Below are 26,683 nucleotides of genomic sequence, written 5' to 3' on the forward strand. Positions count from 1 at the left end.
ACCACGACAAGACCCCCTGTTTAGCCTCTTAGACACCAGGCACTTGGAGGGTACGATACTCCCGCATCTGCAATGGAGAGAGAAACACTAAAGGGACAACATACAAAAATGTGTCTTGTTTTCTGGATCTGACATTATATCTAACCAGACAAGAAATAAAACGGTGTGATAATATTGTATCACGATTATCAAGGTTATCAGTATTACAGTGGTGTTGTAATAGCTATGCTAAAAAGGTTCAGAACATGAGCTCAACAATATATATTCAAAAAAAAAGTAATGTAGCATCACATAAAACCAAATCAAATGTGCAACATTACCACTGAAGAAGGAAAGCTAAAGAATATCATGATAGTACCAAAGAAAGCAAATGTGTTTTCGGTTCTCCCTGTCCAGAGATTCTCACTTGGACATTCCCCTTCCGGAGAATGTCAGGGAATTACCTGGAGTTAGGAGCGTGTCTGAGAATAGCTCTGCTAACTCTGGTTAACTCTGGACAGTATCAACCAAATCATGACGTTAATTACGGTCAATAAAGATTGAAACAGTTCAACTAATCGTCTGGAATTCTACAACGACACAATATGAAACCGGTAATCGTTTCAAACCTGTACCAGACTTAAGGGTTAAAACGATTCACCATGAAACAATTAAACAACGCCTTCAGGAGTTCCAATATTATTTTCCACTATTGTGTTGTGATTGTGCCAAATGAGTGATTGCGGAGAAAAGCAGCGAGATGTGATGGTGAAAGCATTCAATGTCCTCCACTCTCACTCATATACGCTCATCTCATTCATGAAGTTGCACTGAAGCTGAACATAGAGGGAGGAAAAGGACCAAGGCACTGCCTCAATCGGCTGCTTGAAAGTGCTATTGGAGCGAGGGCCTCTCGGTCTACACCTCTCGCTGCACATTTGAGAAAAGTACAATGTGAGATGTTAAATGAAAAAGCATTTAAAAAAAAAAAGAAAAAATAAGGGAGAAAAGTATTCAAGTCATTTATAAAAATAAGTGGTGCTTAAAAAAAAAAAAGAAAGAAAAAAGGCGAAGCTCTGTTTTTTGTCCCCCTTGCTCTTTTTTCCCCCCTTCTTCTTTCCAGGGCCTGCTGGCCTAATCCCAGCCAGCCAGCCTTGGGTGAACTCTTTGGAAGCTTCTTAAGCCCATGAATGTGCCTTTTGTTCCTGCCATTCCTCCGCTTGGCTGACAGAAAATAGCTAACTGGATTACTGCTAAAATTCAGAGTAAAGTGAACTCCCAAACTTCTATATGGCAAAGTGCTAAGAACGTAGCCCCCCCCGCCCCCCCTCAGCCCCCAAACCCTTCCACTATCCTCATCAGCATCCCTTCGATCAGAGGTTCTATCCCTCCATTCCTCCCTGTGTTCTTTCTCCTTCCTCAACCGACATCCCCCTTTTAAAATGGCCCAGTGGGGCTAGAGGAGAGGGATTAGATAAGGTTGAGAGGTTGCACACTATGAACCCAAGGCTAAAAAGTAAGAATCCTAAAAGCAGTTAAGAGCTTATTAATGGGTGTAAGGAAGCGTATTAATCAACTCAACTCTATCAGGGAACTGGTGTGTGTGTGTGTGTGTGTGTCTGTCTGTGTGCGCGTGTGTCGGTGTATGTGTCAAATCTTTTTGGGAAATAAAGTAGTAAAAAAAAAAAGATGTACAATATAATTTGATCAGTTTCAGATGTATAAATACAGAACAAAGCAGGTGTTACTTCAAGCCTAAGGTGTTTTTTTTTCGTGTATTGGATTTTATTATATCACAACAAGTAGAACTATATATTTCGGTGTGTTTGTTTCTGAATGGCTGTGTGCAGGTGGTCCAGCAGCTCAGCGGGAGTTAGAGTGAGAGGTGTAGTGAATAAAAAGACTTGGGTACGTGTGTGTGTGTGTGCGCATATGTGTGTGTGTGTGTGTGTGTGTGTGTGTGTGTGTGTGTGTGTGTGCGCGCGCACGTCTTGGGTGGGTGCTGTAAGATGAAAACAGCCCAGCTAAAGAGGTTTGATTTGATCCACCACCCACCCCGACTCACAGAGGTGAAAGAGAAAGAAACACACACACACACACACACACACACACACACACACACACACACACACACACACACACACACACACACACACACACACACACAGGCTCATGTCTAAACCTTAGTTTCTTTTCTACCTCCTTGACTCTTTTGTCCCCCAGTGAGGGCACCTTTGGATATCTGCATATGTGTTTATGAGCATGCCTGTGTGTGTGTGCATGTGTATTCGTGCGTGTGTGCGTGTGTATGTGTGTGTGTGTGTGTGTGTGTGTGTTTGATGGCTTATTCTGGGTCGGACAGAGGCACAAGGGTGGAGAGTAACACAGTGCAGGAGGCGGAGTGGATGATCGCGGCGAGGTCATACACACCCAGCATCCTTCTGAATTCTGGGTCAAAGGTCAAAATTCAAAGGCCACCAACACAGAGCCAGCCTGATCACTCATTAATCTTTATCCCGAGTCCCCCAATCCCCACATCTGACGACAACTGTATTTGGCCGGAAAATCTAAACCTTCTACATAACCCCTGTTTGTCTGGTTAATGAGGATCATTCTTATTTTAATCTGCCATCATATATATATATATATATATTCTAAAAGAGAGAAAAGTGACATGGCACTAGGCTGGTGCAGTATTCGCCTCGGTTACGCGTCACAAAGAGTTGTGAAAAAAACAAGATTGTTAAACTGAGCAGTATTTAAGATCCAGGTCCATGTTGACATGATTGTATCGCACATTTTTTTCTGCCGATTTGTCAGCTGCACATTGATGCTGTGGAATTTCCCGTTTTACCACATCCCAGAAGGTGCTCTACACATCTGGTCTACACACCTAACCCTAACCAGTTTGAGTTCTTAGCTAAGATGGTACATTGTGGCCATGAAAGGATATGCATGGTAAGCAGCATTGCTAGATGGGTCGTGCCTCAGTTGTGTAGAGCAGTTATTTGAGCTGTTGTGGATTTTCTTTGTGCGCCAGCCAATCTAAGCACTCTCGTGTCATCAGAGAGTCTCTCTCCACAGATCTGCTCACTGGAAGTGTCTTCTTTTACACCTTTCTGAGTGATCACCAAAGACTGTTGTGCATGAAAATATCAGGAGATCAGTAATGAAAACCAAAGTCACTGTGATCATCTTTTTCATATGTATGATGTTAAGCATCTGACCTGCATCAGCAGGATTTTATGCACTGCACTGCCGCCATGTGATTGGCTGACTGGATGATTACATGAATAAGTAGGTGAACAGATGCACCTTATGAATTGCTTGGTAAGTGTATGTATATGGAGACAAAGAGAAATGAATGTGCGATATATGAATCAGATGTGAAGGGCTCTTTTGCATTCATATAAACACACACACACACACACACATGGTTGTACTTCTATCTTAGTGAGGACACTCTTAGGGAGAATACATTCCCTACCCCCTTACCCTAACCATCCAGACTAAATGCCTAACCCTCACCTAACCTAATTATAACCCCAAAACCTCCAAACCCTCAAACAGCGAATTGAAAAACTAAGGATGGCTCAAAATGTCCTCACTTAATACATAAAATGGTGAGTACAGGAACACACACACACACACACATACACACACACACACACACACACAAACACACACACACACACACAGACACTGACACACACAGAAACACACACAAAAGGGAGGCGTAATCATCATTTAGCAAACTCAAATGCAATAAGCCTACGTTGTATATTCTTAAATTTGCTCATGTGAAATGTAGATGTAGATGCAAGTTAGGGTGACTACATCACTGTAGACAACATGATGGGCTGTTCACCACAAGGTCTTCCTGTCAGAGAGTGTGAACCGAGTTCATCAGCTGCATGATGGAGAAACATCCATGGGAGGGCTGAGAGAAACACCCTGTGTTGACAGCTCACACACCGTCTGTTAGTCCCACAGCAGCACTAACTCCTGTCAGACACCAGACACTGACGTGCACACACGTGCACTGACATTACTTTCACTGGACTTAATTTCCAGTAGATTTACTCTAACCTTAACCAGAATTAATACCTGCTGAACCCTAACCCTTATCCAAACCTTATAACGTGTCTTCACCTTAAAATCGAATGATTTATGGCACGGTGGATTTCTTTGAGTCACCTAAAAGTGACTGTGTCAACAGATTTTAAGTCCCCACAATATTATTAAGACCTGGGTCACACACACATGCAGCATTACTGTGATGCTACTGACAACAACCAAAGTATGGCACAGTTAATCAATGAGGACACTTTTCTATGACACCCTGCATTAAAAAAAGGTGTAGATCATTGTGATTGTTTTAATATTTTAAGCTCTTACTGAATTAAAGCTTCTAAGATAAAAAATGCTGGACCCTATTGGAGCAGTAAATAATGAATTTTCTTGGCAGGGGTGACAGACGTCTATGAAGAGGGCGACATTGTTTTAATTCCTCACCATATTTGTTTTCATGCAGAAGCTCGCCTCCTGTGTCTGACCACAAGGTAAACTGGCTGTTAGGTGCCTCTAGGTGCATGTGTGTGACTGTGTGTGTGGGGGTGTACGATTAGGGGGTGTACAGTCAGTGTAGCATGATAAGAATTTCGCAGTGTGTTTGCACAGTGTGCGTTAGCGAGATAATAATCCCAGCGGTCAACAAAAGTGAAGGGCCAGAGCTGCACTGACCAGCCCACCGTCTGAGAGAGAAAAGAGCGAGAGAGAGAGGAGGAGAGGAAGAGGGAGAGAGGGAGGAAGCCATGTGGTTAACACTTGCTCACTAAGAGGCGACTGGAGCACGGCCAACCTCTTCACACACAGGCTGACCACACAAGAGCCCCTCTTTCTCCCTCTGCCTCCCATCCTCCCTTCATCCCTTGTTGCCCAACATTTCCTTCTCTCGCTTCCTCGGCTATGGCTACATCCCACCCTTCTCCTCCTCCTCCTCCTCCTCCTCCCTGCACCTTCTTCTCGCTTTTGTCTCTTCGAAACTTCCCCAAATCCCTGCCTCCTCTTTTCTCACCTAAGTCTCTACTCCTACCTCCCTTGACCCTAAACTGTCACTCTGTCCGCCCACCCCGTCATGACGCTTTTTGATGAACATCTATCCCTCTGTCTGTGCTCGCCTTTTCTGCCTCTTCCCCATCTCTCCATCCCTTCCTCCCTTCCCTCACGCTCCGACTTACTCGTACAGGGATCCATTCGGTCTCTGTCTCCTTCTGTGGGTTGCGGTACTTCTCGTAGAATTCTCTCTTCTTTTTGCCCTCTTTATCGTCTTTACGCTCCTTCTTTTCGACAGGTTCGTCTGAGTGTTCGGAGGCAGAGGGCAGGGGGTTGGACCCGGCTGGCTTCTCCACCTCCAGGTAGTTCTCGTTGGGGTTGAGCACCATCACACCATAGCCGTCCTAAAACAGATGAAAAAAAACAAATTTGTATGAGAGACATAAACTCCTGTATATCAGATACTAGACCCAGCTTGTATACCCTAATATTTTGTTATATATATATATATTCATTAATTTCTATTGACTATGTATACAATAAAACCAAAACACCCTCACACATCAAATACATAAAGCACACTGTATTTGAGTAGAACTTTGAATAGTTATCATAAATAGTTGTGAATCTGTTTATAAATAATCTGTGTGAGAGAACGATTTGTAAAAACTTAACACAAAGGAATATTATTCTAATTTTTTACTCTTTAAGGCCAGAAATGCTGTGATTTTAGTTTCTTTTGAAAATAACCCCAACATGTAAATGTTTCGTAAAAGTGTTTCAATATTTTTTGTTAATTGTTCTTAATATTTTTTTACTTGGAGAAAAAGACAATATACTCTTTGTCAAACCTACTAGGACAAGTCAATATAACACCACAGGTTAATCTACCCCGAAGCTCAAAACGTGCTCAGCCTGATAGTGTCCCATGGTGTTAAAGAAGAAAGGGGATAACTGTGAGCAAATAAAACCGTAACAACACTTTTGTGAGATGACCGGGGGAGAGATGCAAATCCTGCCTGATAGAAAGGGCAGAGACAGAGACGGAGGAGAGAGTGTCACTGCAGGGACAAGCCTGAGAAGTAACCGGGGATTGGAATTCAGCGGCAGTGGCTTCAGTCGGTGAGAAGCATTTAGTGACTCCAAAGGCCAATTGTCACTTAATATCAAACCTGATCGATCCTACCATCGCTCAACAGAAGAGAGAGCCGCAACTGCATATGTATCTGTGTGAAACTTCCACAGACAGAATCAAAGATAAAAACACTATGATGTATTTAAAAAATTCTGAGAAAGTTTTCACATGAGAACAAAATTTGTATAAATAATCATAATAATATGTGCACTTTGGGACAAAATACCCAAAATGAAAGGAAGATTTATAAAGAGGGAAAATGTGAGAGAATAGAAACCCAGGTGGTTATAATAAGAACGACAGAAGGGAAGTGTATTGTGGAGAGAGGGGACGTTTTTTTTTTAGCCCTCTGTGACTTCTTCAACTTTGAAGCCATTTTAATTAACTGCGTTTATTGTCCCAAGCACTCTGAAACTAAAGCAGGAAACGGACGGATTCCTGTTCCACTTTAAGTCGGGCTTTTCCCACACAACCACCCAAGCTCATGTGTGTATGCCTGGGTGAGCACACACACACACACACACACATCATGCAGAAGACACACACACTAAGGAGAGGTGAAAGATATCAGCGCTGACAAAAAGACCTTTAGGAGACGTAAGAGGGAGTTAACTGAGGCAGCATAGCTCAGTTCCCACTGCAAATCGCCATCACTCACGCTGTCCTCTCAAGGCAGCACGTCTCCTCTTCCCTAATAAGTGTTAACACAATGTGCTTGTCTTGTGTGCGTACGTGTGTGCGTACGTGTGTGTGTGTGTCGCTCCTGTGCCCGACGACATCAAACCTGCCATACACCCCTTCCCTTAGCACCTGCCGTTTGTTGACAAGAGCAAAATGACACTTTCACACTTGTTCAGATTATAAAATTAGTCGGATTCTCACTCGCTTCTGAAATTCAGACATGGCTACACTTTCCTTGATGGAAACATTTGCTTATTTATTATATAGAAATTATAAACCTGAGAAAACTAATATAAATGAGGAGAAAATTGAGCATGAATGAACTGATTATCCTGATATTTAAAGTATGTGTATTCATAATTCATTGACAATTAAATTAATTAAAATGTACGGCAATTGTTATTCATATTTGGCAAGTGATTTAAGAATTGCATGTCCATTTAATAGTATGTCAACAATTTCTCAGCACATTACGTTTTTGCAGACATAGATTTTTATTAGTTTGTGTGTGTGTGTGTGTGTGTGTGTGTGTGGACACCAAAAAAGTGAAGTTAGAGCTATTGGCTGAGGATCTGTTAAAGAGACGTAATTCAGCCTTTAGACATCACAGAGACATTTGCCTGCAAAAACAGAAGTTCAGACCCACAAACGCAGACAGATGGGTTGCCGGATGAGAAAGAAATGGAAGGAGAGATCAGAGGAGGGAGAGGAAGAGAGGGAGACAAAAAATGGGTTGAAAGGGCGAAAAACAGAGAAGAGAGATTACAGATAGATTGTAAAATGATAAGACAGACGGATAAACGTGGAAAGAGCAACAGAGACGTAGACTAACCAGATCAACACCAGCTTTGTGCCACTGCCCACTGGTGGCAGCCTGATAAAACAACTGAAAAGACCAGTTCAGCCTGTGGCAACATTATGAAATAAATAAAAAACAATTAATATAATATTCAATTAAAACATTTAAATAATAAATAGATGTGAAAAAATTACAGAATGAAAAGTCCACTGCACTGTAAACATTTACTAAATCCAACGAGAGGACAAACATGAAAAGCTTCCTCTACTTCGACAACATCACCTCTTTGTTTGCGTTGCTCCGTTCCCCTAATCCGGACTCTCGAGGCCAAAAGTTAACACCGTCCTACGTGTTCGGATGCTAACCCTAAGTGGCCTACAACCCTGTTTCGGCATCGCTGGTCAATAACCCTTCATGGCCCGAAACATACTAATGCTAACCTCAAGGGCCCCGGCTCCTGGCCTTTAGTGTCCTCATGCTAACCTTGAGTGGCCTGTAGCCCACGGCCTTTCCTTCAGAGAGGCCAACACACCTAACCGAGCTAACAGTGCTAACCCTTTCAGCTGTCCAGTCACCCAGAAGGACATTGGTGTATTTAGTCTGGAGGATCGGGGCCGTTGACTTCGCCTCTACGTCGGAAGCAATCATTTACTCGAACACTGAGCGCTCTGTGTTGGTGTGGTGACCACACAGTCACTTCCTCCTCTTATTCTTCACTCCCTCAACCAAATACATAACAAAGAGGCTGGTGATGATCCACCGTCACAACACAGAGACTGGTAAAATGTCACTTTACATTTTTAGCAACAATTTAACTATAAATTAAATACTTATCTTTTCTATATTTTCTCATGAAATATTTAACTCATTGCAACTTGCAACTGTGCTTTGGATATCGGATAAACAAAGCCGATCTACATAAACACAATGACAAAATGGTTTAGACAAAAAACAAACGACACAACGTTAATGCTTTCCCACAATCCCACAGAACCAACCTCTCCCACAGAGCTCATCTGTGACAGCTGAATCTCTCGGCTATACACCCTAAAAGTTCGGTCATTTGGTCTTTGTGTTTAGCAAACTTTTAAGTCTCTCCCCCCCACATACACACACAGACTGGGTACACCTGCTAAATCTGATCTTTGTGTTGTGATGTGCTGTCAAAGTGTGAATCTTACACAAATGCACATAGCAAACCTTGGGTCACGCTGCTTTTTATACTGCTAAATCTCTCTCACACACATCGCTAACACCGGGTCACTTTGCCTTTGTCCTATACACACACACACACACACACACTGTGTCTGGAATAAAAGCAGACACACATGGTCCTCTGGTGTTGGGCCCGTCTTGTCTTCCCCGCTGCAGTATGCAGGCTAAGTCTCTTCCCATGCCCTGTGGGTGCCCCTGTGCCACCACCACACTGAGTCCCTGCCCTGGGGCCAGCGGTCAAGAGGGTCGCCCCGACCCCTGTGAGGGGGGGGCGCCCCGACCCCCGTCACCCCGCTCTGGACGCTCCTTAGCGCTCCTTTGTCGGCCTGTCCTGCACCCGATAGCACAACAAAGGCTGCCGCTGCTACGGAGACCAGGGCTTGTCTCATCATCGTGATCAAACCCTTCCTCTGACATTCAGGTTCGTGAAACCAAAATACTCCTCGGTTACTACATGGGAACAAAATATAAAACGTAATATGTAATCTGTACTTTAAATATTACGATATTATGCATTGATGTTTATTATTATAAAACCAGACCATACTGTGGTGTCTTAACAACAATGTCAATACTCTTTGATGACACTGATGTGCCCTCTCTATGGTCAAATTAGACGCCATTTGTCCACGGGAACTTTGATGGTAATAGATCATTATTTTCTCTCCCAGCATAATTTAAAAAGAAAGTGGACAGTGTGTATTTGTGTGTGTGTGTGCGTGTGATTGTGTGTGTGTGCGTCTGCATGTGAGTGCGAGGGAGAGTAAATAAGATGTCCCTTTAAGACAGCAGCGCCTCTATTTTTCCAGTGGCGTTGTAATGAAATGAAATGTGTCTAATGTGCGGGAGCAGGGAGAGAGGCAGCCGGAGTGAGAGGGTGTTTCATCTGTGCGTGTGGAGCTCAGCGAAGCTTTGATGTGAGAGCTCTCATGTAGTGAGCAGGGCTTTGGGCACAGGGAAAAGGACAGCACTTGACAGGTACAAAGCATGGCTGATAGCGGTCACGGGTGCATGCAGTGAGGAAAGTGGATGGTATGGTCGCATGAATTTGGGGTTGTATGTGTGGCCGTCTGCTGAAAAGAAGCATATAAATGACCTCCTCCACATTGCGCTTGTACCTTCATGCATTTTTTCTGTCCGTGCACATGCATCTTACATCATCAGGATTCTATAGGTGTCCACTGAAATTGGCTCTATTCGTTTTCTGTCGGGGGGGCAGCTGCGATCGGGGCAAGTGGCGGCGGCGCCTTTTCTCCACAGCCCTCGCTCCACTTCCTAGTTTTCGGCGATACGCGGTTCCCTGATTGGCTGCTCAGGCGTGAGTGACAAGGAGGCGAGGGTCAACCAGCATAGCATACCCAATGAGGAGGAGGAGGAAAGGGAGGGATGTCTGCAGGCTACAGTTGGGTTTGAGACCTGAATGAAGCTCAATGGCTACACCATTGAAAAAGGCCAAGATGGAAATTTAAGCGTCACACTTTGCTCACATTGAAGTTGCTAAGTGGCTGTTTACAGGAAGACAGACACGACAATAAAGAGGTATGACGGAGCGAGAGGGAAGGTAAATACAGTAATAACAAGTCCACACTCGCTCTCCCTCTCTGTCAGGGCCACCCTGCTCTGTGTGACCTTGTCTGTCTCGGTCTCTACGTGAGCCTTTTTTTTTTTGCATGCATGCAGGGCCCCTTTATCCATCCGATCCCCCTCTCTTCTCTCTCTCTCCCTTCCCCCCCCCCCCCCCCCCCCCCTCCCTGCTCCCTTTCTCCCCGAGGCTGACATACCACACAGATCGCACAGTACTGTCAGATTAAGTCACGGTGCCCCCTTTCTCATTTTAACACAGCACCAGTCTGAGACCCCCCCCCCCATACCCACCGAGCACGCAGCTATGATTCTCTGGGAGCAGCGGGGATGGAAGAGTACTTACTGTACCACAGAGGCTATGAAAAGACATGTGTGGATCTTCGGGGTGATTTGAGAGGGGATGAGACGGGCCTGTCATCACCCTGTCAGCACAAAATCAATCTTCCTCCTGATAACGGCTGATACCCGAGAGGCCGGGCGAGTATTTGGCGGATCTAAATGTTAGTAAGCTTATATAGCTTTGGAAAAAAGGCAGCAAAAAGGTTCAAGCTGGTAAGGAAAACTAACAAGGCTATTATTACGGCTTTCTGATGAAATTACATGGCGTAAGTTGCAATGCATACACAACATGTATGCGCTCAACCTGCACGTGTTGGGACCTTGTATGTTTAAATCCCTGTATGTTGAAGCCATTAATTGAGCAGCCAACACAAATGTTTACACAGGAAAACTAAGACAAACTGGAGCTCCTTCTCCCCACCTGCCCAAAGAGTTAATTTTGAACAAATCACCCACTGCAAGAGTGCACATTTAATTAACTTCCTTTAAATCCAACTTTTCCCTCCAAGTTCAAAGACTCTAGTCTGCGCTCGCTTCCACTAATGTAGTCCCACACTAATTTGGTCAAAGTAAATAAGACTGTGGTAATGATTATCTTTTTTTCTTGATCTTAATGAGCACAAATAGTTTGGGTCAGAAAGAGATGCCAACCTTTCGCAGCCTCATGTGTGTGTGTGTGTGTGTGTGTGTAATAAGCAACAGAGTTTTTAACCTTGGCATGGATGTCTGGGCTCATTTGGATATTGTTTATATGTGCAGCTGAATATTTATAAATGAGTTCAAAGTGGAGCAGTTGGGTGGAGGAAGTGGAGAGAATAGCACAGCTTCTGATCCCTGATGCCTCAGCTTCTTTTCATGCTCGCATTTACATTTCTTTCTCTCCGTTGCACTTTCTGTTTCTCTCTCTCTCCCTGTCTCGCTCCACCCGACCTGTCTATTTTCAGCACCTTAGTCAGAAGGAGAGACATGAAGACATCCGCGCAAACACTGTGGAGTAACCCACTCATTGCGATGCCAAAGTCAGTTTACGTGGCAATTATTTACCACGCTCAATGTCTGGCTATCTGTGAGTTTGTTCAGCCACTATTTGTGCTCTACTGGTTGATCAAGCATCTGAGTGTCTGGACACACACACACACACAGACACACACACATGACACTGAAGCACACAAGGAGTCGGGAGGCCTGCTTCATCTGCTCGCAGCACGACACACACAGAGGGAGGTGTTGGGCTGGGGGTTGCTAGATTGGGGGTGGATGTAGCATTAATCACCGTCCAGGTGGAAATTGTCAGAGCTATCGATTGTGCGAGTAAATGTTACACAAGTCATTTATCAATTTCTTTTTTTCTCCCCGTACAGACCTGTGTGTCATTTGCAAAGACACGACTGTGGATGTAAACTCAACGACACTTTAGATTTTAGAGCTGACCGGCTGGATGTGTGGTCGGGCTCCGTGGCCACTTAGCAGATTGTTTCTGAATGTTTCATTGTGTTCTATTTAAATCTGAAAATGTAATATAAGTCATGTCTCCTCTAACTGTGGTGCTTTGGCAAACTATCAAATCTGTTGCATAACAAATTAACAATATTTCCAGTGTAGTTTAATATCAGAATACAGTTACATGTGTTTGCCACATACACAGATACAGTGAGCAGGAGGAGTCCTCAGCCCACAGAAGAAAAGCTATGGGGAAATAAATACAGGAGGCTTATTCTGATGCCGTTAGCATTTTGATTTATATATTCTATATTGTCTCCCCTAAGCATACACATGTATTTTTAATGAGGGCACAGAGAGATATAGATCATGGAATGATAGGTGCCTCCCTGCCCTCCTGCCTAACTATTTAATGTATAAATCAGGGAGAGAGGAGAGGCGCGAGGGGGATTGAGAGCAGCTACAAAAAGAGGGGAAGTCAGGAGGAGTGGAGGCATCCCAGGGGCTACCCTGTCCTGAAGATCACTAATAACTCCACGGAAGGAAGGAAGGAAGGAATGAGGGAGACGAAGCCTGCATGTGAGTGACTACACAAAGATGATGATCACAATGATGGTGGTTGGAAAGACCCTTCTGGCTGCTTTTCGATATCTGTAAAAATTAGGCATCTGACCTGCAATGACTGGATGAAATATCCAGCTCTGATTATCAATAATATTCCTAATAACAATGGGACTAAAAAGTGCACGTGCCTGTCAAACTGGGTGAGCTGGAGAAAAGAAACCAACACAAACCGTGTGAATTCTTAAAGAGCGCCGTCGATGAATGTTTCCTCTCCACCATCTGGACAGGTAGTTAGTGCGTTAACACACATGAACACACACACTGTGGGTGCGAGACGCTTGGCCATATGTACCGACTGAGCCAAGCGGGGTCAGTGGCAGGACACAACTAAACATTGTAGACACATGTATGCAGGCCTGTGTGTGCATAGACCTATAGGCATGTGTCCATCACGATGGTAAAACAATACACAAACACGTGCGCCAACAAACGAAAATGAAAATTACGGAGCATCTGCTTTTAATCATTCATCGTTACAGCTTAATATACTATGTGTAGAATCGTTAATAGTTGAGATGCAGCATGTGTAAAATTCACCTAGATTTGATAACAATAATGAGATAATTGATCATGAAGACATTTTTGTTTTATTCCCCACGTCTGCTCAGTTGTGTTGGAAAAATGTCGGTGGGCTGTTCTGAGTGTCATCTACCAGTAATCGTCATTGTGCGGGTGAATAATGAGACGGTGCTGTTGCGCTCAGGGTATTAATCTTACTGAACATCACAGGACCACTGTGACCTCTATGGGCCAAAGGTCAAAGAGGAATCCCTCCACCCCTGGCCTGTTATTGTGACCTCGTAGGGAGAGCCATGGAGAGAACTGGTGGTCCTGCCAATGTTGCTGACTGTTGCGGTGTGAGGTGTGTGTCTGTGATATTTCATGGCAAGTGTGACCTTTCATGGGATGAAATTTGCCATCTTACACAGTTTGTGTAAAATATTCATTTCTATCTGCAACGGTACTGTACACAGTGAGGGTGTAACAGGCTACACTCATGAAAGTGGTAATAAATCTGAAGGCCATAGTATTAGCACACATAGACACGCATTCACACACACACACACACAAACACACACACACACACACACACACAAACACACACACTCCAACAGTCCGGGAGTCTGACCTCTCTCTAAGTGGCGCTGCACCACAGGTCCGTGAGTCATGGGAGGTCGCCACAGCCAATCAGGAGCTGTGTTTGAAGTGTGAAGGGTAAACACTATGGCTGCTCTGCCCTGCCATTTACTCTGCTTACTTTCACAGGATGTAACCTGGAGAAGAGGCGGTGGCAGAATATGGTATCTGTCTGTGCACGTGCATGTCTCTGTGTTCCAGCCCATTTTCCATAGTGTCATTACCACATGGCTGGGTTCATGCTTCACAGCACACACATGGAGCTACGCATGTATGTTGGAATCCCCTTCATCCTCTCGCCATACGGCCAAGTACACATGGAGAAATCCATGCTGTGGCAACCAACCAAACCATGCATGGAGCAAAAGACATTTTCCTATTAACCCGATGTAGCCTTCAAAAACGGTTGAAAGCAATTAACCATGGAGAGCGCCTGTAAAACACATCCTCCCGTTCCTCGGCTCACTTTCACACATGAAGCCCCCCCCCCGAAAAACCCCGCCGCCGCCACAATCCTCACTAGAAGCGCTTTCAAATCTACCACTTTTTTAAGACCACCTGTTGTCTATTATTTTTACATACTGCTTTTCTCATAAATCATAACACTGGGTAATTAATCAAGCTGTCAAAACAGGGACCGGAGGTCACCTGGAGGGGTCGGAGGTGGTCGCAGGGCCGATGGAGGTCAGGGTCACACCGCATTCCTCATTATCAAGTTGGGATGGGAGAGGGGCCAGGCAAACAAAAGCGAAAGCAGATGGGGGGGAGGGAGGGGGGGGGGTTTGCAGATGAAAAAAAAAAGAGGGCTAGAGACAGAAAGAGAGGGAGAAGGAGAAATTGACAAAGAAAAGTGAAAGAAGCTGTCAGCTGCCCTCAGATGAAGACAGGGGAGGCGATTCTGAGAAGGGAGACATCACATAAAGAGGTGGAGAGGAAAAAAAGGGAGGAGAGAAAAAAAAGAGAGAGAGTGGCATGAACAAAAAGAACAAAAGAAATCTACAAGATGTTTCTACTGTATAGAGCTGAAATTGGCTGCGGAGAGGAGAAGGAGAAGAGAAGGATGCGGGATGGTGTGGATTCTTGGATGAGAAAATAGGGAATCAGCTGTGGAAGTATGATTGTTATCTTATTCTCTTTCCCAGCACGTGTGTGTGTGTGTGTGTGTGTGTGTGTGTGTGTGTGTGTGTGTGATGAGGCAGACTGATATCTCTGTCAGAGGACTGAGTATCGGTGTCTCAGTGGGTTGAGAGCCAGTTCAGAGCACGGACCATGGGCCTAGAGTGGCATGTCACTGACTCCAAAATACACACTGCTGATTAGATCACACAGATTAGATTGACACCTACCTACACAACTATAATACACACACACACACAAACACACACACGCGCCTACACAATTAAATTCCCATGGATAAAGACGCTGTACAAATGTACCGTCTGCTCTCAAGTTATATGATCACCATCATTTCAGTGTTGTTTCTTCTGTCAACTTGGTTTACTCAGGAATATGAAGTATTTCATACGTGGCGAGATGTGTTGACAATCGCGCAAAATGAATTATCTCGTCATGTTGACGGGTTGACTAGGTGATGTGAAGTCGGGTGCAAAATCAAGCGGATGAAAAATAAACACGGGAGCAGGATGCTCAGGAGGCTGGATGAAAGGACTGTGACAGACGCCCGGACTGACGGAGAAAGGAGAAGATTAAAAAAGGAAAAGAGAGAACAATTTAAAAAGTGCAAATGCCGCGGAACTCCTTGTGCTGTGTTCACGTCTCCCCCCCCCCCCTCCCCTGCGCAGAGCATGAATTCTCAGGCGTGGCTCGCTCTATCAAAAACATCACTCTTGAATGAGGCGCCGACCATTGCGCAAAATTAGCTGTCACCCTTTCCTCAAAATCTTTGTTAATCTTGTTTCCAGTGTTTGCGGATTTATCAGCACATGCATCAATGTCAGCTCCTTGGTTACTGAGCCGCACTACTTGGGAGAAGATATAATTAAAAATGTTTGGGGCGTGGGGGGGTGGGGGGAGTGGGGGTGGGGGGGGGACAGGCGGGGAGGGCTGGCGAGAGGAGCGGGAGCGCGAGGAAAGACAGAGGTGGGGGTTGTCTGAGGAGGAGGAAGGTGAAGTCTTCCTCTCGTCTTCGCAGTTTTCCCCGGGGGAGCCGGTGGAAGACGGAGCCAGTGATAACACTCGAGCGGGCTCGGTCGCCCCTCTCTCCCTCTCCTGCTCACTCTCCGGTATCGCCCGGGTCAGCGAGCGCTGCTATCTCTTTAATAATGCAAGTTCCACTGATCTGGCTGTGGTCGGGAAACTGGTGTCACCGTTAACAGCTGCTTGACACAGAGGAAAACAACAACCGAATGCATCTGTCCACTGATACCACGGCCTTATCAACAACTCGACGCACAACGAACCTACACAGAGGGTTTCACACATGGCTGAGGAGTGTGCGTGTACACAACATGCATCATTTTGGAGAGAGCCACTGTGGCATATTTTGAGCATCTGAACTTCTGTAAAATCTGTTTTGCATGCTCACTGCCTTAAACTAACACACTTTGACATCTGTAGGGGCGGTGATGAATTACACTGTGGCACCACAGCTTGATCCTTGATAAGTTTCCAGCACATCTCTTATTATCATGTGGCTTTTCGAAAACCATTATTCACCCATCCAGCTCTTGTCGAGGGACACGATGTGTTCGAAATTCATCGTTTGAGTCGAGTCCCTGTATCACAGATACAAACGCACACCTGACATGCATATACACACAAACACACAAACCCCTCAGGGGGATGAGCCGTGATGCGGTTACGTCCCAGAGAGCCATGCCACAGCACCAGCAGGTTTCAGGCCTGCGTGGACAGAAGTGTGGCCACAGACATGACAGGATGACAGACACATGTTTAAAACATGATGCATAAATGCAAACCCCTGATGAGATGACACCTACCGCAGTAGCCCTCAGAAGATTGGGGTGTCAAAGAATGCAAAAAAAAAAAACGGTGCGTCCCTTTGTGTGAAAATCTACTGCAAATAAATAGGAAAATTACCACCAGACAAACTGTGTTCTGTTTTTGTGTGGCAATTTTTTCTAGTCTTGACCACTCAAAACCCTTCACAAAACAGCTTTGCCATTCACACACACATTCAGTGCATCTATGTGCCGCACTTTCTCTTTCATACACTGCCGGCACAGACGATAGGGTCACGTGGAGGGTCACTGTCTTGCCCGAGGACACTCTGGCACGCAGAATGAGGAGCCAGGGATCAAACCATCAACCCTCTGGTTAGCTGATGACCGGCTCTACCTCCTGATCCACAGCCGGGGACAGACGGGTTCACATCTCAGCATGCACACGGTGAAGGGAAGGGGTTTGCTGACGACACAGGACTTTCAGAGAGTCAAGAGGAATCGAATAGTTTTTCTCTCATCATGGTTTCGGTCGCTGACTGAAATTCACACGCAGGTCTTGGGGACAAGAATACGGCTCCACCAATGGCAGAGGCCGTGAGGATGGAGGGTGCACGGTAATGTGGCCCAAACTTTAACCTCACACCATGTCTGTTACAACGTGTCAGCACTAAGCGCAGAGCTTTTTATCCACTCTCGCATATGCTCCTCTTCCCTCCTCCTCAAAATCTTCATCCAGCCTCGTCTTTTTTTCCCTCCATCCAGACCTCTAAGTGCGGCGTGGCAGGTTTGGCTGGGAGGTCGCGTATTCCCCCTCTTCATTAGTGAGAAAATGGACTCTGGTAAACGCTTGTTAAAGCCCTTACCTACACTCCCCCAGTTAATGGGAGTGATCCATTTGTGTCCGTTTCTGCCTGACAAGGCTTTACTGGAAGATTAATAGTGCGGTGTCAGGCCACGGCCACCCTCTGTCCCGTTCTCATTTCCTTTCTTCTGGGACGCACACATGCAATAATGGAGCCCCGTCTTTTGTTGTAACACCGTGATTAGCCAGGGAGGAGAAAAAGCACAGGAATGACAGAAGGAGAGAAAGAAAACAAAAGAAATGTAAGAATAAAATCTCTTTCCTTCATGGCATGGTACAAGTGTAGGTTTTAAGGTTGTGAATTACAGGCACTTGACAAGGGCGAAGTGATATTATTAATTAATCTCCATGCGAGGTGAAGAGAGGTATAATGGATCACTTATGGATATTTCCTGTGGTTTAAAGAACGGCTTTATCTTGGCTTGATCCAGAGAGAGGGCTTAAACAAGTTGACGGTGGAATGTATGACAGAAAACGAGAGGAAGGGAGAGCAAGAGAGAACCATGGGAGAAATAATAGAGACAGAAAAAGAGACAGAAAAGAGAGAGTGAGAGTACAGAGAGGGGAGAAGTCCTTAAAGGGCCACCCAGGGTTTCGTCTATCACCCAGGCCCCCCAGCAATCCCTCTTCCTTTCGGGGATGACACTGTCAAGTGCTGTGTCCCTTCACTGGGTGAACAGGATAATCGCTCTTAATAATTACATGGACATTCCCGGGAAGTCTGTACTGTCCAGGAAGAACAATTTTTCAGCTGAGAATCCTGTGGAGTAACAAGCCTGGAAATGTGGCACATAAACATATACTTTTTTTTTTTCTTGTCTCTGTGGGTCGTTTCTCTCTGGTAATTTCTATGATGGGCAGAGCAACAATCTGGTAAACACACAAACAGACACCGACAGGCGACCTGCACTGGAACCCCCTCCTCACTACATCACAGTCGGTGCCAACGGAGAGCAGGGTGTTTCTCAATGCAGAGTATAGGGGATTGGGGCTGGTGGTGTCTCATTAAATTCTTGGGATTGTCTAATTGTCTTTCGTGGACCTCAGAGAGACTAGTACATTATACTCATTGCAATTAACCAAACAAAAGAGCCGAACCGCCCAAGCGCTGGGGACGAGCTGACTAGGGGGAGCAAGCTGTCCAGCCGGGACCAGCTAAACAAAACACACACACACACACACACCATAGGAGAGTGCAGAGGAACACCAAAGAACACAAGAGAAGATATGAAGGAGAGCAAAAAAAAAAAAATTGCTCTCCTTCAAAAAAAGTGGGAGGGGAATGAGTGAGGACTCAGACAGATCTTGGGATTGGCCAGATGTCAGAGTGGGGTGGGAGGTTGGGGTAAGGCGGGGTGAGGCAAAGGAGGAGGAGGGTGTCTGTGCTCATTTGAGACGCACCTTTGTGCTGGACCTGTCTTGTTTACTGCACTACAGCTTAGCGGTGCGAGGGTCCTATTCAGGGCCCGGGCCTTTCAGAAGGTACTGAAGGAGCCCTTAAGCCCACTTAACTACCATTTTCACACACTCTGCCTGCTCTCGTCTTTGTCCTTGCCTCCATTACATCAAACGCAGGAACAAAGGCAGGGAACAGAAACTGGGGCTGGCAGAATGGCGCCCATCACAAATATTAATTTGAAAAGGTGTTGGAGAGTAGAATCTACTTTTATGCACAAGGACAACTTGGGATTTTTTTTTTTTCTCCACCTTGTGGGGGGGCCTTTCGGGGGCCGCAATGAGCTTGGTTTTCAGGCTAAAGGGGAGGCTGAGGACTTGCAGCACAATTATCCAAGAATAAGGGGCTTGAGACGTGGCACACTGCTAAAGACTGAGCACACACAAGCGCAGGCACATGCATGCGCGCTGCCTATTAAATAAGCTCCAAACATCAGGCCTCATTCACTTGCCAAACCTAGGAGGCAGAAACTCAAAGAACACACACGGCTCATGTGACCGCAGCGCTTGGTGTCCAACAGCTGAGGAGTAACACTTGGAAAAATATATATGATATATGGCTTTACAAAAACAGAAGGGCACACATAAATGGAAAATAGTGGCATAGGAAAAAATGATAGCAAAGCTACGTATAAATATTAAGGTGTTTGAATCAGCACTTTCATTCAGACACACGTGATTGAAGTTTTTGAAATTTTGAAATTTGCTGGCATGTAAACTGATTTGTAAAACTGACCTCAGATTGACTGGTGGAAAGATAATTGTCAGAACTAGGGGCGATCCACAGTCCACCGCTCTTTTTTCCTATTATCCCAGAAACACACACAACTGCGCACCCACACACACACTCACACACACACACCCACACACCCACACACACACACACACACACATTCATGCAGGTGAAAGGAGCATGCATTTTCCATGGAATGCTGTTTCAGTCAGATCACATGAAGAAGTGGGGTGAAAAGTTTACGCTGCCATTACCCATCAGAAAAAAGGCGGAATGCCTCTTTCTGACATCATCCAACACACACACACACTATAACAATTCAGTTCAGTGGAGTCATGGCCAGGGTAGGCTGGTATGTTGAAAAGCCCATCCTGTGTGTAGCGGCGGTGCATCGCTCTAATCTGCAGGATACAAGCTCCGCAGTCCCACCCCCACCTTCATCTCAGTCTGCCCGCGCTCCAGGTCTCGATGCTTGTCAGACCGAACCCTGGCCTGCCCCAGCCCTGGCTCTCTCAGCAGGCTGGCTCTCACCCAGCTACTCTGGCTGACCCTCCAAACATGTGGTCAACCTGGGCACCGCTAGCCCTCTCAGGTGTGGGTGGGAAAGGGTGGATGGAAAAAAGAGGAGAGAAGGAGAGAGGGAACTTAACTTTGATTAGATAAATAGGTTTGAGATGTAAAAAAGATAAATACAACTAATGAATAAACAAGCTGCAACAGCATATGCACACTACAGGGTTGTCTCTGCCTGGTGCCGCAGTGGAATGTAGGAAACTGCGGTGTGTGTTTATGCATATGTGCTTACAATTACCAGCGTGTGTGCAAGCACAGGACCCGTCCACTCACCCACATAGGTATTCCTGAGAGAGAGGGGATGCAAGAGGGGGGGTGTCCATATATGATCTATGACAGAGCGGCCACTGCCAGAATCAAACCCCAGCTCAGTGGGGAGGCGGGCAGGCAAGGCAAAGCCACTTGATAGGGGGGAGGGACACTCCATTCATCCGTGCACCACCCCCCCTCCAAAAAACATACACACTTACAATTACTCATAATCTCCTTATGATGCAGGCCTATACGGTGGATTTGCTGAAATAACCAGAGAGAGACACACACACGAACGCAAGAGAGATAGAGACGGAAAGAAAAGTCTCCAGGTGTCCAGTAATGATCGAGAGTGAATCGGTTTTTATTTTGTGATATATCTCATCCACCGCACACTGAGGCTTAGACGTTTCACACAACTGCTTTTCTCCAAAGCGTCAAGAAGCATGATAAAGAAATAAAGACAGGGTGGATAGGGGCTGGAAATATGTATAATGTAGAATCCACTGCATTTAACTTAAAAAGAATGATTATATCTTTGTTCTTCAGATATGAAAGATCATTTAATTTCTTTTGTTTTAATGTTTAATGTTTTGAACAGAAAATGCTAATTTTTTAATTTCAATACTAAACGTTTTTTGGTGGTACACATATTCAATTCTTTGGGGGGAAAACATTTTCACAGACGTAGCAAACAGTTGGCTAAAATCTTTCCCTTTCAAAATCCCACAGGGATGTGCGAGTGCTGCGTTTTGCAGCAAAAGAAAAAAGGTGGGAGAGATGGATGGAACGAATAAAAGGAATACGACCAGAACAAGTAAAACCAAACTATTGCCTAACAAGTTAGAATTTACAGCCTTAGACTATGTTATAATATAATATATAAGAATTAAATCAATGACCATCAACATCCACAAACTACTAACAGCTGTGGTTATAAGACCATTCCAGCCCTCTCAGCTTTTACAAACAAGTTTTAAAAATGTCAATAAAAAGAACAAAAGTACAGAGCAAAAGTTGAATTGTAAATCAAGCAGATATAACCACACTGGCCATATTTTGCCGAGAAATAATGGCAAAGTATGTAGAGCACAGAAAGGTTTAGGTTAAATGTAGCTGCTTCGAGTCGGAGGGACAATGAAAGGTATGGTAAAAGAAAGGAGAGCAGTGTGTGTGTGTGTGTGTGTAAGTGTGTGTGTGTGTGTGTGTGTGTGTGTGTGTGTGTGTGTGTGTGTGTGTGTGTGTGTGTGTCAGTCGCAGGTTAAAGAACGAGAGGATGGAAAAGACAAGAAAGTCTGCGAGGCTGAGGGTACCACCACAGCAGTGCGTCTCCGGGGAAGAGTGGTGGGTGTTTCTATGACAAAGCCGTCTATTTCCATAGGCGCTCTGTGCCTGATCTCCCTCTAGTCCCTTAGAGCCACGGCCTTGGTCTGGGCAAACAGTGTGTGTGTGTGTGTGTGCGTCTGCGTTTATCTGCTCACATCATTTCCTGGTTGACGGTACTGAGTCACAGCTGGTGTGCAGTGCTACAATTTTCTCATCCATCCGTTCCTTTATAGACCCTTTACCGGACGCACTGGACTGAACAGCCGTGTCTGTGCTAACGGCTGCTAACACCACTGCGGTTTAGCATTTAAGCAAGCAGCACCTCCAGGGACACATCCTCAGAAATGGAGAGATAGCCTGGGGGGAGATTGAAAGGAGGCATATCACAGAAGATGAATGATGAAAACAGTGTGATAGTCGAAGCAGAAGACGACCATGAAGGTAGAGAGAGACTCAGTTCAATCCATGACTTGATACTTGATATGATAATATGATAGATAGATAGATAGATAGATAGGTAGATAGGTAGATAGATAGATAGATAGATAGATAGATAGATAGATAGATAGATAGATAGATAGATAGATAGATAGATAGATAGATAGATAGATAGATAGATAGATAGATAGATAGATAGATAGATAGATAACACACAACAAGTCAGAGGGAGGGGGAGCAAAGGGAAGAGAAGAAAGTTTGGATCTAGGCTGACAGTATACTGCCACCTGTCTGTCTGATCGGGTACAACAGCTTCTGCTCTTCAAGTCTATCCTACACACAGCTCAAGTTTCATGTTCTTCAGACAAAACACAACCACAAGAAAGGCGAGATCTGAGGTGGAAAAATTATAAACGCCCTTGAGAGATTGTAAATAGACCCTGACAGGTTTAGTAAGTGAAGGATGGAGGGACAGAGAGGGAGAGGTAGAAAAAAAACAAGTTCTCCACAAAGCCTGTTGCATCAAACGGTAGCATAGCAGCCTGGAGCAAACGTCTGCTCACCTGCCAACACGCGGCCTGACCCAATCTCAATCCCTCTCTCTCCTCAACTTCAACTTTATTGTCCCATTTGATGATCAGCCAGGTTTAAAGATATAAAACTCACAGGAAACACGGGCAAAAAAAAGAAAAATATTAAAACACTTAAATAAGTTAATTCAACAAATAACAACAGAAAACTGAGAGCTTGGAAAATCATCAATAAAATCAAAATGAAGACCCTCCTCAGTCATCAGGAGTAAACAGGAACTGTCAACAAGGTTATAATGATAATGTAGTCGTTTGATGGCCTGAGTTATAAAAAATGTTTTCCACCTGTAGAGAAGATGTCTCGAGCTTTAGCTGTAGCTTTCTTAGTAAAGGTGAGAAACAGGTCAGACACACACACACAAACACACACCAATTCCACCTAAATATATGCATATTTTTGTATCCCTCTAAATTTCACAAATAAATGAGGAAGAAAAACTGAAAATGACAACAACAAAAAGAGAACTATGTTTTCCTTCTCTTCTCATTAACCCTCTCCTGACCTGCAGCTCACACACACACAGGATGCTAAAAAGTACTTTTAATTAAGGTTTTACATGCAGAACTTTTTCTGGGGTATTTCTACTTTGCTGTATCGGTACTTTTACTTCTTTAGAGGGTCTGAATCCTTCCTCCCACCACTGGATCTTAAGGCGCTCTTAATTTCTCCCAACTCCCCCTCTCATCGATATCAGCATCAATCCGGTTTAGGAATTCCCCAGCTAGGGAACAGGCATGGCTGCTGGGCCTGGCTACCAGCAGCCTTGGTTCATATGCAGGTTCCAGTTCATTCGCAGTTCACGCGTACTCTCATCTTTTTGAAGCAGCATCCCATCAGCTCAGGATCATGATTATTCAGGACAGAGAAGAGGAGCGTGGCGTGCCATCAATATAACATCTGCCCTTCTCCCTCCCTTCCTGTCTCTCTTTTTTCTTTTACACACACAGAAAACTCCCTTTGAGAGTTTGCGTCACAGAATTTAAACCTGTGTTCTGACCCTACATGTAGATCCATGCAATGCAATCATTTGCCTACCGCTCACTTTTTGTCAGCGCCGCTCCGGCTCCAACACAGTACACTGTCCTAAGCTTTGAACAAAGCTGCCAACTTGAGTAAGATTGCGGAGTTAAGGTGAGCATATAGAGTATTTATTGTCCTTATATGTAGACGTGCTTTACATGTTTTTACTTCCTGGACATTAAACAGACAATTGCCACTAATAATGTCGCATAAAGTATTATGACTACGTGACGTTAGTGCAAATGCACATACACAGTCTGATACAGAGCGTAGAGTTGATTCCACATTAAATTTAAGCAGCTATCGGACCGTTATGCAGTCTTTAGCACAATCAGTAATTCAGAGCTGAAAACCTGAGAAAGCACAAAGCATTGGCTCCCTAAAAAAAAGAAGCATCAAATAACTCCAAGGTGAATGAATTGGCATAAACAATCCACTCATTAGCAGGAGGTGAGAGACTAGCAGAGAGAAACAAAAAGGAGAATTTCTCCACTGGCGTTAAAGGGCAACTAGAGTTCTTTAAAAAGCACTGGATGATGAACATCAGCACCGTCCACACACAGAATTAAGAGGACAGGATCCCCTCCCCCCCCCATCCACCAGTGAGCCAGCTTGCTTCTCCTGCACTGCCACCCACTGCCAACATATGCCACTTTCCAAACACAAGTGGAGGCAAAAGTAACTTCACACACACACTACGCACATCAATGTGCACACACACATAGGCATTAGCACATTGGATTTGTGCATTCATATACTTGCTAACCCACCCATCCCTCTAATAGACACGCTCACACCCCCACCCTGCTCGGGGGCGCACACACGCACACACATGCACACGCACACACACAAACACACCGACTTCGTTCTTCTCATCTGGCCTCCTCCTCCTCTTCTTGTCTTTATTTTAATCTGCAGGAGAGGAGTTCATCTAGAAGTCAGCGGGGCATACAGGAGTTGCGCCTCCAGCGTCACACACTCGGAATGAGGAACAAGGCAAGCTGGAGGTAAATTTATAAGCACTTTAAATCAACCAATAGTAAACAGAGAACAATTTGACACACAGATGCGCCCTCACCTCGTCCCACTTCGCTGGTAAAAATAAAAGAACGGAGCTTCTAGAAGGGCAGCGTTTTCCCAGAGTGACAGAGTTTGTAGAAACGGTGTAAAAAGTTTTCTTATATATTAAACATAGATAAATTACAATTTTAATAATATTTATTTTCAAAGAGCAGGGCAGGGGTGAGGGTTACTAGTTATAAAAATAAAAGGATGATGATGGAATAAATGAAAGAGAGAAAATGAGAATGAGAGAGAGAGAGAGAAAGCGAGAAATAGAGAGAGAGAGAGAGTAAGAGTATCTGTATGTAGGTTGTTGCAGTCTCACTGCACCACTCCTGAATTTCAAACACGAAGCCTGGGCAGAGCGGAGAGCAGAGCAAAGAGCAGAGGAGAGGAGAGAGGAGAGACAGAGAGGCAGCCGAGCAGGAGAAGGAGCAGCAGCAGCCAGCTAACACTGGAGGCTAACAGGAGGCGGGCGAGAGAAGTGGTAATTAATGAGATATCTCAACTAAAGAAGGGCGACAGAGACAGAGAGGAGATGGAGGAAGAGACGAGAGGGGCATGGACCTGGAAGAGGGAAACGCATCATCTGATAGAAGGTGCATACGGGGCTGAGGGGGTGAATGAAAGACTAAAGATGTGCATTAAAAAAATGCAAATATGCAACTGGTACAAATGCGTGCAGCCGTACACACTTGGATGCGTTGTCTTTAAGTGTATTTGTTTGTTTGCATCTGTCCAGGTGTTACTTTGCGTTAGACTGTGTGCACACACAAATCCAGCTCCTGTTGCGAGTGTTCGGCTGCAGCATGTCTCTAATTGCTGGTGTGTTAGAGGGCCAGCTCTTTGATCTGTGGGCTGTGACGGGCCTCAGCACTAGCTGCGCAGGGTGGTCTCCCATCATGCTCTGCTGATCACAGACGCAGTCTCGCTATTGGCCGCCTGGCAGGCCCTCCCATCAGCCTCAGTGCAACACGCCTCTGACAACTTCATTAGCCAGACTCGACCCTCCGAGGCTACTCTGCTCTGCTCCTCTCTGCCAGCAACGGGAAGCTCGCGCTGCTTCGGCTGAGACACGACCAGGGGAGTTCAGGGAAGATTCTTACAAGAATAATATTTAAAAAAAAAGGAAGAAAACATTTTACAAACAGAGAAAATATGTGTTAATAGGAATAAAGATAAAATTACATTGTAGTTGCAACCTTTTTCCTGATTCTCAATAAAAAATAAATCATCTATTCACACATGTACTTTGTGCGGTTTGTGTCATACAGCTGCATTCCAGTAGGTGTACTATAACTTTATTATTAGACAAATAATTGATGAGACGAATCAAATCGATGAATAAGTCGAACACACACACATGCACGTAAACACACGCATACTGTCATATGCACACACTCACAAACAGACACAAAAGCCAGAATATGGTATACGGGATATCTCATAGCCTCCTCAC

General features: G+C 44.9%; 1 protein-coding gene across 1 annotated transcript in view; it reads right to left on the minus strand.

Annotated features, from left to right (window-relative positions):
* arb2a (ARB2 cotranscriptional regulator A) overlaps positions 1-26,683 on the minus strand; it is a 150,768-nt gene that overhangs the window by 85,674 nt on the left and 38,411 nt on the right. The window contains exon 7 of the mRNA XM_062382187.1: positions 5,220-5,438. Within this exon, the coding sequence (XP_062238171.1) occupies positions 5,220-5,438 (219 nt within the window). The remainder of the gene's footprint in view (positions 1-5,219; positions 5,439-26,683) is intronic.

The sequence above is a fragment of the Platichthys flesus genome, chromosome 3, assembly GCF_949316205.1.
Source record: "Platichthys flesus chromosome 3, fPlaFle2.1, whole genome shotgun sequence".
NCBI lineage: Eukaryota > Metazoa > Chordata > Actinopteri > Pleuronectiformes > Pleuronectidae > Platichthys > Platichthys flesus.